General features: G+C 39.4%; 1 protein-coding gene and 1 long non-coding RNA gene across 4 annotated transcripts in view; one reads left to right on the plus strand and one right to left on the minus strand.

Annotated features, from left to right (window-relative positions):
• POLE2 (DNA polymerase epsilon 2, accessory subunit) overlaps positions 1-13,558 on the plus strand; it is a 52,716-nt gene that overhangs the window by 36,740 nt on the left and 2,418 nt on the right. For all 3 annotated transcript variants that reach the window (XM_023222679.2, XM_023222681.2, XM_023222680.2), the window contains 8 exons: positions 2,975-3,147; positions 3,702-3,791; positions 3,958-4,012; positions 4,591-4,650; positions 4,738-4,815; positions 7,258-7,366; positions 8,192-8,368; positions 11,550-11,617. In XM_023222679.2, coding sequence (XP_023078447.1) covers positions 2,975-3,147; positions 3,702-3,791; positions 3,958-4,012; positions 4,591-4,650; positions 4,738-4,815; positions 7,258-7,366; positions 8,192-8,368; positions 11,550-11,617 — 810 coding nt within the window. The remainder of the gene's footprint in view (positions 1-2,974; positions 3,148-3,701; positions 3,792-3,957; positions 4,013-4,590; positions 4,651-4,737; positions 4,816-7,257; positions 7,367-8,191; positions 8,369-11,549; positions 11,618-13,558) is intronic.
• LOC111549520 overlaps positions 1-13,558 on the minus strand; it is a 61,499-nt gene that overhangs the window by 35,060 nt on the left and 12,881 nt on the right. The window lies entirely within an intron of this gene.

Here is a 13,558-nt window from a genome sequence, read left to right on the forward strand (position 1 = left end):
AAAAGTAGAAGGAGTACACTCTAAAATAATGATTAAAAGTACAGTAAATGTTTACATATTTACTAGTAACATAGTCATTTATTATTGTTATCAAGTGTTACATATTGTACATTATTGTATGTGCTCTACTTTCCTGCAACTGGCAGCTCAGTAGGTTGTATACACCAGTGTTTCTACAAACACAGTAATGTGTGGCACTAGGACATTTTGACAGCTAAGATGTCACTAGGCAATAAGAGCTTTTCAGTTCCATTGTCATTCTATGAAACCACTCATATATGTCGTCCGTCATTGCCAAAACATGTTATGCTGTGCACGACTGTCCATATATAGTAGATCCTCATTATTTACAGATTTGTGCTAAAATGGTTTTGTACCTCCTAAAGTCAATACTAAAGGTGCTTTAGTCATTTATGCTCAGCAGAACAGCAAAAAATTTTGAGTCACCTGGCATGCATGTTCCCAGCTGAAGTCGAACAAGACCACACTGCCCTCTTGTTTCAGCCTCATTAAGAGATGACCAGAGGGGCCAGGGGCTGTGGCTCACACCTGTAATCCCAGCACTTTGGGAGGCCAAGGCGGGCAGATCACTAGATCAGGAGATCAAGACCATCCTGGCTAACATGATGAAACCCCATCTCTACTAAAAAAAGAAAAAAAAATTAGTGGGGGTGGTGGTGGATGCCTGTAGTCCAGCTACTCAGGAGGCTGGGGCAGGAGAATGGCATGAACCCGGGAGGCGGAGTCTGCAGTGAGCCAAGATCACGCCATTGCACTTCAGCCTGGGTGACAGAGCAAGACTCATCTCAAAAAGAAAAAAAAAAAAAAGATGACCAGAGGACACAGACTGCAGGGAGCAGTACAGGGTAGTGCAAGAAGCTCTGGCCCTGGGGCCAGCTGTGAGTGGGGAGGGGGCATTTGAATCTCAGCTCTGGCACTTGTTTTTGGAGCAACCTCAGACAAGTCACTTAAACTTTTCTCATTTGTAAATTAGAATCTACCAGGATAAATTGGTTTTAGGACTTAAGACTATAATCAATCCATGTATATATATGTACAAATTTTCCCATGGAGCCGTGGTTCAGTGTTTGCCAATTCATTGTGGAGATTTTATAGAACGTAACTATCACTAATAACAAGAATCAACTGGCTGGGCATGGTGGCTCATGCCTGTAATCCCAGCACTTTGGGAGGCCGAATATAGACTAGCCTATATCCAAGAACTGTGAAAAAAATTTTTCAACGGTTCCTTCAAAGCTTGGTTTTATTCAACGCTCAACAAGCAAGGGTCAGTAGGAAAGTGGGTAATCTACACGCTCCCAGCCTCGACCACTCTTGCCCACTCTACACCGACAGCTTGCAGTTCCCAGCTTAAATGCAAATACCCCAGAGGCCTCCTCCCAGAGCCCAGAGGCTCATGCCTGTAATCCCAGCACTTTGGGAGGAGGGCGAATCATTTGGGGTCAGGAGTTCAAGACCAGCCTGGCCAACATGGTGAAACCCCATCTGTACTAAAAATACAAAATTGGCTGGATGTGGTGGCATGTGCCTGTAATCCTAGCTACTTGGGAGACTAAGGCAGGAGAATTGCTTGAACCTGGGAGACAAAGGTTGTAGTGAGCTGAGATTGCACCATGCACCACTGCACTCCAGCCTGGGAGACAGAGTGAGACTCCATCTTTAAAAAAAAAAAAAAAAAGGGAAATCAACTATAACAGGGTATGTATGTGTATCTGGAGAGTTTCTTTTTATGCATGAATGCAGAGGTCTATATTCCCTTTTTTTGGCACTATAAATGGATACATACTGTACCTTGCTTTGTACGTGTTTTTCATCTATTAATATGCTATCAACATTTTCTATTACTGTGAAATATTGTTTTATATCATGATTTGTGACATTTAGGAAATGTGTTTTGAGCACATACTGTTTTGCCACTAGGTGGGGGAGACAGACATGAAAGAATCGCCCAATTACAATTGGCCAATTACAATTTTTTTTTTTTGAGACTAAATCTTGCTTTGTCGCCCAAGCTGGAGTGCAGTGGCATGATCTTGGCTCACTACAACCTCCGTCTCCTAGGTTCAAGCGATCCTCCTGCCTCAGCCTCCCAAGTAGCTGGGATTATAGGTGCCTGCCACCACACCTAGCTAATTTTCATATTTTTAGTAGAGACTGGGTGGATTTCACCATGTTGGTCAGGCTGGTTTTGAACTCCTGACATCAAGCAATCCCCCCACCTCGGCCTCCCAAAGTGCTGGGATTACAGGTGTGAGCCACCCTGGCCTGATTACAAATGTGGTAATATCTGCAAAGGAGAAGCACAGGTTCCTAGGAAAGTGTATAATGGGAAAATCTAACCTCTTTTGGGATCCTCAGAGGAGGCCTCTGGGGTATTTGCATTTAAGCTGGGAACTGCAAGCTGTCAGTGTAGAGTGGGCAAGAGTGGTCGAGGCTGGGAGTGTGTAGATTACCCACTTTCCTACTGACCCTTGCTTGTTGAGCGTTGAATAAAACCAAGCTTTGAAGGAACCGTTGAATAATTTTTTTCGCAGTTCTTGGATATAGGCTAGTCTCTGTAGGTATCCTTAATTCCTTAGGATTAACCATTCCAGAAGTGGAATTACTTGGGCAGATGGTTAGCACATATTTTGAGGTTTCTATTAGGTATTGTTCAAATGGTGTACTCATTTCTCTTACTTTCAGCGACATAGGAAATTGTTATTTTAATGTTTGCTCTGGTCAGTTTTAAGACACAGATATAGCCTATTATTTTATTTACGGCTTCCATATTGCTTGTCTTATTTTAGAATATTTAGATAACCTTTGTACTTTTAAAGTATTACAAAGAGTACATTTTCACCTATTTACACTGGAAAATAACTTCATTAGATAAAAAGAAGCTAAATGTATAAAATTATTAGAAAAATATCTCTAGTAGTATATAGAAGATAATTATGTTATAATTATCTAGGGCATACTATGGAAATATTAATTTTTTTGGAGGTCCTTCTAATACATCTGTGAAGACTTCTACAAAACTAAAACAACTAGAAGAGGAGAATAAAGATGCTATGTTTGTGTTTTTATCTGATGTTTGGTTGGACCAGGTGGAAGTATTGGAAAAACTTCGCATAATGTTTGCTGGTAGGTCTTATTTTTTTTCTTCTTTCTTGAACTCTTATGAGGGTTCATATCTTAAAACTTTTTGAGTATTATATTTATCTTTTTGAGTATTCTATTTAAAAAAAAACTGAGTTAACAATGAGATAATTTAAATTAGATTTCATTTTAAAGACTTAAATTTTTACATTAAGAACAAAACCTGTGTGTGTGTGTTTATAGTCATGATAAATAAGAATTAGTCCTGAAGTTCAAGACCAGCTGGCCAACATAGTGAGACCCCATCTCTAAACAAAAACAAAAACAAACTGGGTTTAAGTGTGAGCCTATTACCTTGGGCATGTTACTTAACCTAAGTCTCAGATTATATGGACATTCTAAGGAGTAATTAAGCCAGTGCAGGCCTGGCCTATAGTAAGTGCCCAATAAATGAGTACTGTTATTAGTATTATTTTAATAAGTTATTAAAATGTTATTTTAATTAAAATAAATTTTTATTATTAAAAAGTCATAGTTAAAGGTTTTTAACTTGATTTGTAGACTAGAAAAGTATTGTTCATTACTCTTTTATTCTTTAGGTTATTCACCAGCACCTCCAACCTGTTTTATTCTGTGTGGTAATTTTTCATCTGCACCATATGGAAAAAATCAAGTTCAAGCTTTGAAAGGTATTAAGGGTCTATTTAATAAGAAGTGTTTCTATAGTCATATAAACTAAAGTAATAAGGAATTATCCATAATATTTTAATTAAGAATATACAGAATTGTGTCTAATCAAATATAATTTTATGGCATTATATGCAAATTTAATTCAATACCTTTTTAAAATTTTAGATTCCCTAAAAACTTTGGCAGATATAATATGTGAATACCCAGATATTCACCAAAGGTAATGATCTCACCACTATATATCTTTTTCACCATTTTGCTTAAAAAAAAAACCAAAAAATGAATTTTGTTTTATCAGCAATAATTATTACAAAACTAAGGAAGAAAGATAAAGTTGAGAAAATTAAAAAAGCTAAGAGATAAAGTTATCCTCACATTGTACTAGAGGTTTATAATGAAAAGTACTGAAAGGGATAGAGGTAATTTCAGCCATACTTGGAATATCTTCGTGACATTACTCTTAAGAGTCTAGAGCTTCACTCTCCAATATGATAGTCACTGGCCACATGTCTCTTTAAATTTAAGTTTAACTGAAGTTAAATAAAATATAAAATTCAGTCCATCAGCTATGCTAGCCACAATTCAAGTGTTCAATTGGACAGTGCGGATATAGAACTTTTCTATCATCACATTACTAGACAGTGTTGGTCTGGAGACTTAATAGTTCATTTATTATAATGCATGAAATTTAAACATTTTTTAATTTTAAAGTGAAAACAAAGGGAATAACTTGTTTTTAAGCTATTGGATAGTGTTACAATAATATTTTGAAATGAATTGTGTTGAATTTTGCTACAGTAGTCGTTTTGTGTTTGTACCTGGTCCAGAGGATCCTGGATTTGGTTCCATCTTACCAAGGTAAGTTTTGTTCAAATTTTTGCAACAGTGTAGAAAATGTTGTAAAATTTAAAAAGATAAACTATATCACATAAATTGTTTTTATAGGCCACCACTTGCTGAAAGCATCACTAATGAATTCAGACAAAGGGTACCATTTTCAGTTTTTACTACTAATCCTTGTAGGTAAGAATTAGTATTTTGTGTTACACATTTTTCCTTTCATTTAAAAAATAACTCAGCCAGCTGCGGTGGCTCATACCTGTAATCTCAGCACTTTGAGAGGCCGAGGCAGGCAGGCTGCTTGAGCTCAGGAGTTCCAAGACCAGCTTGGGCAACACAGTGAAACCCATCTCTACAAAAAATACAAAAATTAGCTGGGTGTGGTGGCACACGCCTGTGGTTCTACTCAAGAGGCTGAGATGGGAGAATCGCTTGAGCCTGGTCGGTGGAGAGGTTGCAGTGAGCTGAGAATGCACTACTGCATTCCAGCCTGCAGCCTGGGCGACAGAGTGAGACCCTGTCTCAAACAAACAAAAAAAAAACAGCAAAAAAAAAACTAACTTGATTCCTAAAGTGTGTCTCTGAATTTCAACTGTTATGGAATAAATATAAGAAGAAAATTTATTTTTGTTTTAGGTTTCTCAAAACTTTGAAAATGTTTAACTATATTTAAATAATTTATTGGTAGTGAATTCAGACTCTTGAATAATGGATAGCGATTTAAAAATAGATACTATTATTACACATCCTTTAAGAAAGGTTACAAAGGAAGAATACAAAGATTACTTATTTACTGTTGGTATTGCTCATTGTAATCATAAATTCTTCCTGTGGGAATACTGTCAGAGTCAGCCTTGGTTGGCCTCTCTTTTCTGCCTACATTCACTCCTTTGCTGGCCTTCTCCAGTGTCCTCTGGCTTTAAGTATCATCTGTGTATTGACACCTCCCAAATTTATATTTCCACCTCAACCTACCTTCCAAACTCCAGACTCAGGTATCCAGTTGCCTACTTATCACCATCCCAACCTAAGTGAACTCCTGATCTTCCTCCCCACCAATGCCCCTAACCTCTTCTGTAGACTTCTCCATCTTAGTTCGTGGCACCTTCATGGCCTGAATAACAATTATTCCAGTTGTTCAGGCCAAACACTTCAGGGTTTCTCTCACATATGTTTTTTTAGGAAGTCCTATTAACTTCAAATTATATCCAGAATCTGCCACCTGTCTATACCTCCACCTCCACAACCCTCTACTACAGTGGTACCCAACCTTTTTGGCACCAGGGACTGGTTTTACAGGAGACAGTTTTTCCAGAGACCCCAGGGGGGTGGGGGTGATTTTGGGATGATTCAAGCATATTACACTTATTGTGTACTTTATTTCTATTATTATTACATTGTAATATATAATAAAACAATTATACAACTTACTGTAATATAGAATCAGTGGGAGCCCTGTTTACCTGAAACTAGATGGTCCCATCTGGGGATGATGAGACAGTGACAGATCATCAGGCATTAGATTCTTATAAGGAGTGTGCAGCCTAGATCCCTCACATCTGCAGTTCACAACTGGATTCGTGCTCCTGTGAGAATCGAATGCCCCTACCGATCTGACAGGAGGCAGAGGTCAGGATGTAATGCAACTGATGGGGAGCGGCTGTAGCTACAGATGAAGCTTTGCTTGTTTGCAGCCTGCAGCTCACCTCCTGCTGTGTGGTCCAGTTCTTAACAGACCATAGACTGCTACCAGTCCATGGCCCAGGGGTTGAGGAGCTCTGCTCTGCCATCTTGTCGGCCTGGATTATTACAATAGCCTCCTAATTGGTCTCCAGCTTCTACCCCTTCCCCTCCATATTCTACTCTTAATGCAATGTGAAAGTGATCCTGTAAAGCATAAGACATATCCAGTCCATCTCCCTGATCCTGGAAAAAGGGCCCCCTCATGTGATTTAGTGATAGCCATATCCTTGCAGTGGGAATCAAGGCCCTGTGTGATCTGGCCCCGTTCTCTCTCTGATTTCCTCTCCTCCCCATTTACTCCAGCCACCCTAGCTTCCCTTCTGTTTCTCAAGGATGCCAGGCGAGCTCCAGTCTGAGGGCCTGTGCTACATCTGTTCCCTTTGCCTGCAGTGCGCTTCCTCTGGATATCTGCTTGACTAAGTCCCTCTTCCGCTTCAAGCCTGTGCTCAAGTCACCCTAAATTATGAGCCCTGCCTGTTCTGATCATCCTATTAATATGCCAGCCTTCTAGGCTCTCTCTTCCTACATATGTTATCCCTCTTAGCCTGTCTTTTTCTTTTTCTCATACACTTAATTATCTTAAAACATACTATATAATTATGTTTGCTTTTTATTTTCTTAGCCCCACTCCTCACTAGAATGTAAACTGTATGAGGGCTGGGATCTCTTGGTTCTGTTCGCTAATCCCTAGAATGAGGTAGGCATATATTAAGAGCTCAATACATAGCTGTTAAATGAATGGATGAATAGACAGACTCTGGTTGAAGTTTTGTGTGGTGAACAGTTGATGTGGGAATGGGGTTGTATTCTAAGAGATTTTTCCTTTAAAATTAATCTCATTTTTTTCTGAGAAGTCAAATTCAACTACTGTTTTCATTTCAGAATTCAGTACTGTACACAGGAAATTATTGTCTTCCGTGAAGATTTAGTAAATAAAATGTGCAGAAACTGCGTCCGTTTTCCTAATAGCAGTTTGGCTATTCCTAATCATGTAAGTGAAACATCTTTTTTATTAAACTGTCTTACATGTTGCATTATATAAAATTTTATTAAGCCACTTAATAATTTGTCCTTGGGTTAGGACATTTATTTATGGTTCAAAATAGTTTGAACATACTTTTGTCAGTAAGTTAATTTTTGTTAGTGAAGTCAGTGTTTCGCAGCTTTCTATCAAAGTGTATACCCTAAAGGACAGAGAAAAGCTGAGAATAAGCAGAACATTTCTTTCAAGCTTTGTGTTTTGCCTTTTAAACTCTTAAATCATACTTTAAAATATATGTATATTTGTTTTAATAAACTGTTCTTATTTATCCCATTGGTTACATATTTTATATAGTATGTCCATATCACAAGAATGTGCAGTGTTTATCTTGTAGCTTCAAGGTTCCCTCACATACAGTTGTCAATCCCAGGTTACATATACCTCCATTTGAGAAGTATGGAAATAGATGTTACAGAGCATTTGTGTTACTCATTTTGTAATATTTAAAGTTTATGGACCAGGCACAGTGGCTTATGCCTGTAATTCCAGCACTTTGGGAGGCTTGTTTGAGGCCAGGAGTTTGAGACCGGCCTGGGCAGCATAATGATGTATATATATGTTATTAAGTGAAAACTCATAGATTTTTTTTCCCTAAAATACAGAATAGTTCATTTCGTTTTTAAATTAGTGTCTCCCAAAGCTCTGTGAGTCAAAGCTTTCCTAGTTGTTTCTCAAATTTTCTGGTTCCTTTTGGTTTAATTTGAAATTATTTGTTTAGCTATTTTCACTTTTGCAAATGAACTGAAGTTTGCTTTGTTTTGTGCTCTTTTGTAGTTTGTAAAGACTATCTTATCCCAAGGACATCTGACTCCCCTACCTCTTTATGTCTGCCCAGTGTATTGGGCATATGACTATGCTTTGAGAGTGTATCCTGTGCCTGATCTACTTGTCATTGCAGACAAATACGATCCCTTCACTATGACCAATACTGAATGCCTCTGCATAAACCCTGTAAGAATGTAATTAATCTTATATAGTCATTATTTGTCAAGATTAGAGTGCATTTTTTAATTTAAAATATATATTTAGGCCGGGCGCGGTGGCTCAAGCCTGTAATCCCAGCACTTTGGGAGGCCGAGAAACGGGCAGATCACGAGGTCACAAGATCAAGACCATCCTGGCTAACACAGTGAAACCCCGTCTCTACTAAAAAATACAAAAAAACAACTAGCCAGGTGAGGTGGCGGGCGCCTGTAGTCCCAGCTACTCGGGAGGCTGAGGCAGGAGAATGGCATGAACCCGGGAGGCGGAGCTTGCAGTGAGCTGAGATCCGGCCACTGCACTCCAGCCTGGGCAACAGAGCGAGATTCCGTCTCAAAAAAAAAAAAAAAAAAAAAAAAAAATATATATATATATATATATATATTTAATAAAATTATTGTTGAAGTAAAAATATGCTATTAATAAAACACTGAATTAAGTTTACACAGAAAGTTCTTAAATTTTCAGTATAGTATGTGACTATAAAGTAATGTGACTTAAAAAAAAAACAAAAAACCACCATACCAAAACATGAATCCAAAACAATATTTTCTCCTCTTTAAAACTTATATTGGGATTCCCTTCTGGGAATTGCTTCAGAGTCTGTATATTGGTGGTACCTGTTCTTTGAAAATGATTTTGATTTTTAGAAATTGCACAGGTCCCAAAAATCTAAGCCTGATTAATGTAGAAACCTCATTGGTACACATTTTATTACTTTTTATGTAGAACCTTGAAATTGCTTCAGAATCTTGACATTGCTTCAGAATTTCTACAGAAATATAATTGACTTTTAGGCTGGGCGTGCTGGCTCATGCCTGTAATCTTAGCACTTTCGGAGGCCAAGGCAGGTGGATCATGAGGTCAGGAGTACAAGACCAGCCTGAGAAACCCCGTCTCTACTAAAAATTACAAAAATTAGCTGGGCATGGTGGCACACACCTGTAATCCCAGCTACTCAGGAGGCTGAGGCAGAATTGCTTGAACCCAGGAGGCAGAGGTTGCAGTGAGTGGAGATCACGCCATTGCACTCCAGCCTGGGCAACAGAGTGAGACTCCATCTCAAAAAAAAAAAAAAAGAAAAGAAATATAATTGACTTTTTGAACTTGGAGAATACTGCATAAACAATGACATAAGCACAGTTATGTCACACAAAATATTATCTCCACCAGTGATTTTTGAATTGCATGCTTCCTTGATTCTTGTGAATTTTAGACTTTACTAATTTTTTGTTTCATCTGAGTAATTTCTAGAAACATCATGCCTTAGTTTTGGCATGATGCTGGACCTGTAATCCCAGCACTTTGGGAGGCCAAGGCAGGAAGATGGCTTGAGTCCAGGAGTTCACAACCAGCATGGGCAACATAGGAAGGGCCTGTCTCTATTTACTTTGCTTTCCTCAAACACACAGTTTGTCCAGCTTCCTCTAAGACGTGGCTTATCAGCCTTGGCACTTTTGACATTTTGGACCAAGTAATTTTTGGTTGTGGGGGCCATCCTGTGTACTGTAAGCTGTTTAGCAGCATCCCTGGCCTCTATCCACTAAATGCCAGTAGCATCCCCCAGCTGTAATAATCAGAAGTGTCTCTAGACATTGGCCAAATATCCCCCTGAGGGACAAAGTAGCCCTGGTTAAGAACGTCTGCTTTGGCTGGGCACGGTGGCTCACGCCTGTAATCCCAGCACTTTGGGAGGCCGAGGCGGGCGGATCACGAGGTCAGGAGATCGAGACCATCCTGGCTAACAAGGAAAAACCCCATCTCTACTAAAAATACAAAAAAAAAAAATAGCGGGGCGTGGTGGCGGGCACCTGTAGTCCCAGCTACTCGGGAAGCTGAGGCAGGAGAATGGCATGAACCCGGGAGGTGGAGCTTGCAGTGAGCCAAGATGGCGCCACTGCACTCCAGCCTGAGGGACAGAGCGAGCCTCTGTCTCCAAAAAAAAAAAAAAGAACGTCTGCTTTAAGGATGAACACAGTTAACTGATTTGGTTTTATTGCTTAGAAATTTATGACCTCATTTTTATTCACTTGAAATAGTCTTTCATGTTGATCCTATTTCCTTACTTAAACTTTGGGCATTCTCCTAGTTAATGCTCTATTTGAATACAACTTATTTCTGAATTTTTCTACTTTTTCATTCCTGTGAGTAAACCACCACCTCCTATACCATCATTATATCTTTTTTACCTCATTTATACCTTTTGGGCAAGCTCAAAACTAGCTTTAGACATTACTTCATCCTTTCTTGATGTTTATTCACATTAACGAATGCCTGCTATAGGCTAGGCGCTGGGTTCAGTGCTTGGGGCACCAAGACTGAAAAGACAGGGCCTCTGCTCAGCCACTTGTGAGTTTCATAGTAGACAATTGTATGTGTGATTATTGCTCAGTTGCTTTACAGGCACATAGGAAGGGAATCAAACAGGCACATAGGAATGCAAATCAGATTTGCATTAGAGGGAGGGGCAGGAAAGACTTCTTGAACTTGCTGATTGTCTCACATGCATATTTGGCATCACACAGTCTATTTCTTATACTAAGTAGAGCTCCTCCTCAGCATTTCCAACCTCATCTTTTAGCATAAGACTGTCTAGCCAACTCGAAAGACTTGCTTCAAGTGGAGATATTTTATAGTAACAACTCTGTACAGAGATCATGTAAAAATCTGTTGTGTTATTTTATAGTCACATCTTGTCATTTTAAGTCATAACCAAGGGATTTAATTTAAAAAACAGGGATTATTTTATAAAACTTGAGTATTCGGCTGGGCACGGTGGCTCATGCCTATAATCCCAGCACTCTGAGAGGCCGAGGTGGGCAGATCACATGTGCCCAGGAGTTCAAGACCAGCCTGGGCAACACAGTGAAACCCCATCTGTCTTTACAAAAAATACAAAAATTAACTAGGCATGGTGGCCCATGCCTGTGGTCCCAGCTACCTGGGAGGCTGAGGTGGGAAGATCGCTTGAATCCTGGAAATGGAGGTTGCAGTGAGATTGCCCCCACTGCACTCCAGCCTGGGTAATGAGAGTGAGACCGTGTCTCAAAAAAATAAATAAATAAATAAAATAAAAAATATATATATTTTAAAAAATTTATTTAAAAAAAAAGTTGGAATATTCACTTACGGGTATTTTTCTCCCCCAAAGGGCTCTTTTCCAAGAAGTGGATTTTCATTCAAAGTTTTTTATCCTTCTAATAAGACGGTAGAAGATAGGTAAGTGTGCACAGACACAGTAAAAAAGATCTTTCTCTAGGTGTTAAATTACTGAAAATGAGATGTTCTATCAGTGTGTTGAGATTTTTTGAAAATGTCTACACTGGCCCGTAAGAAATATTATCGGCTGAGCTTATCATGGTTATGCTGTGTGACATAGAATTGTGCATACATGACAGTACGTTTGTGTTGAAATAGATCAAGAACTGTTTTTTGGGGGAATCTCAGGCCAGCTGTGGAGGTGAGCTAGTTCTCTTATAGGCTGACTCCTGATTATGTTCTCATTCTTCTGAGAGGTCAGCCCTCCTTTCCCTTAAATTGACAGTGAGGGAGCTGTGTGTGAGTTTGGTGATGGTATGGGGTTGGAGTTACAGAAAGGTCTTGGGAGAGAAGAAAATAACCACCTAGTGGGTAGTAGTTTTCACAGAGTGATCTATATAGATCACCCACATCAGAATCCTCTGGGGTCCTTGTTAAAAATGTTAAGTTTTAGGATTTTACCCCAGACTCATCAAATGACTTTCTAATTGTAAAGAATAGGCATTTTAAATATTATTTCCCTTGATTTCAGACATCCTAACGTGATTTCTCAGATAACTATATTTTGAAAAAGCTCCCAGCACTGGTTAAGAACAAGTGACCAGGCAGGGTGCAGTGGCTCACACCTGTAATCCCAGGGCTTTGGGAGGCCGAGGTATGCGGATCATGAGGTCGGGAGTTCGAGACCAGCCTGACCAACATGCTGAAACCCCGTCTCTACTAAAAATACAAAAATTAGCCGGGCCTGGTGGCATGTACGTGTAATCCCAGCTACTCAGGAGGAGGAGGCTACGGCAGAATTGCTTGAACCTGGGAGGTAGAGGTTGCAGTGAGCAGAGATGGTGCCACTGCACTCCAGCCTGGGCAACAGAGCGTCTCAAAAAAAAAAAAGAACAAGTGACCAAATCAAGTAACTCCCCCCCAGATTCTTGTCAGAGAATATAATCTTGAACACAGCCCAATTGTCTTTTTCTTTTTGGAATTAACATATTTATTTAAATAAAAGTGAATACAAAATGAATAACAAAATTTTCAAAATAATGCTTACAAATATAAAATTAAAAAGGAGGCCGGACACTGTGGCTCAAGTCTGCAATCCCAGCACTTTGGGAGGCCGCGGCAGGCAGATCACCAGAGGTCAGGTGTTTGAGACCAGCCTGGCCAACATAGTGAAACCCCATCTCTACTAAAAATACAAAAAACTAGCCAGGCATGGTGACACGCACCTGTAGTCCTAGCTACTCAGGAGGCGAGGCAGGAGAATCTCTTGAACCCAGGAGGCTGAGGTTGCAGTGAGCCGAGATTGTGCCACTGCACTCCAGCCTGGGTAACAGAGCGAGACTCTGTCTTAAAAAAAAAAAGAGAGCCGGGCGCGGTGGCTCACGCCTGTAATCCCAGCTCTCAGGGAGGCAGAGGCGGGAGGATAGCTTGAGCCCAGGAGTTTGAGACCTGCCTGGGTAATACAGCGAGACCCCGTTCTCCACAAAAAGGAAAAAAAAAAAAAAAAAAAAAAGAGAGAGAAAAGGAAAAACACCTCTGTTTCCTAATCCTGAAACCATGATTAAGTTTCTTAAATATATTTATTTTAGAACATTTTTATGCATATATTCTTGCTGCTTAATACTCATGGAAGATTTAAGTCCATTTATTCTATGATATATTCTAAATTTTATTCTTGAATTTGCTTATTTTACATACAGCTGATTCTTGCTGTGTTCCAAGCACAGCTTAGTTCTTGGAATATAGGCAGATATTCTCATAAAGGTCATAGATATTCTAGCCCCTAGTTTTATGAAAGCCTAATGTGTATTTGATTTTACCTAGCCCATACTGAATACTTAAAAAATTGATTTGGAATGCCTTTAGGTAAGGGACAGACATATGCTCTTTTCCAGCCCACTT

This window comes from Piliocolobus tephrosceles, chromosome 6, assembly GCF_002776525.5.
Source record: "Piliocolobus tephrosceles isolate RC106 chromosome 6, ASM277652v3, whole genome shotgun sequence".
In the NCBI taxonomy this organism is placed as follows: domain Eukaryota; kingdom Metazoa; phylum Chordata; class Mammalia; order Primates; family Cercopithecidae; genus Piliocolobus; species Piliocolobus tephrosceles.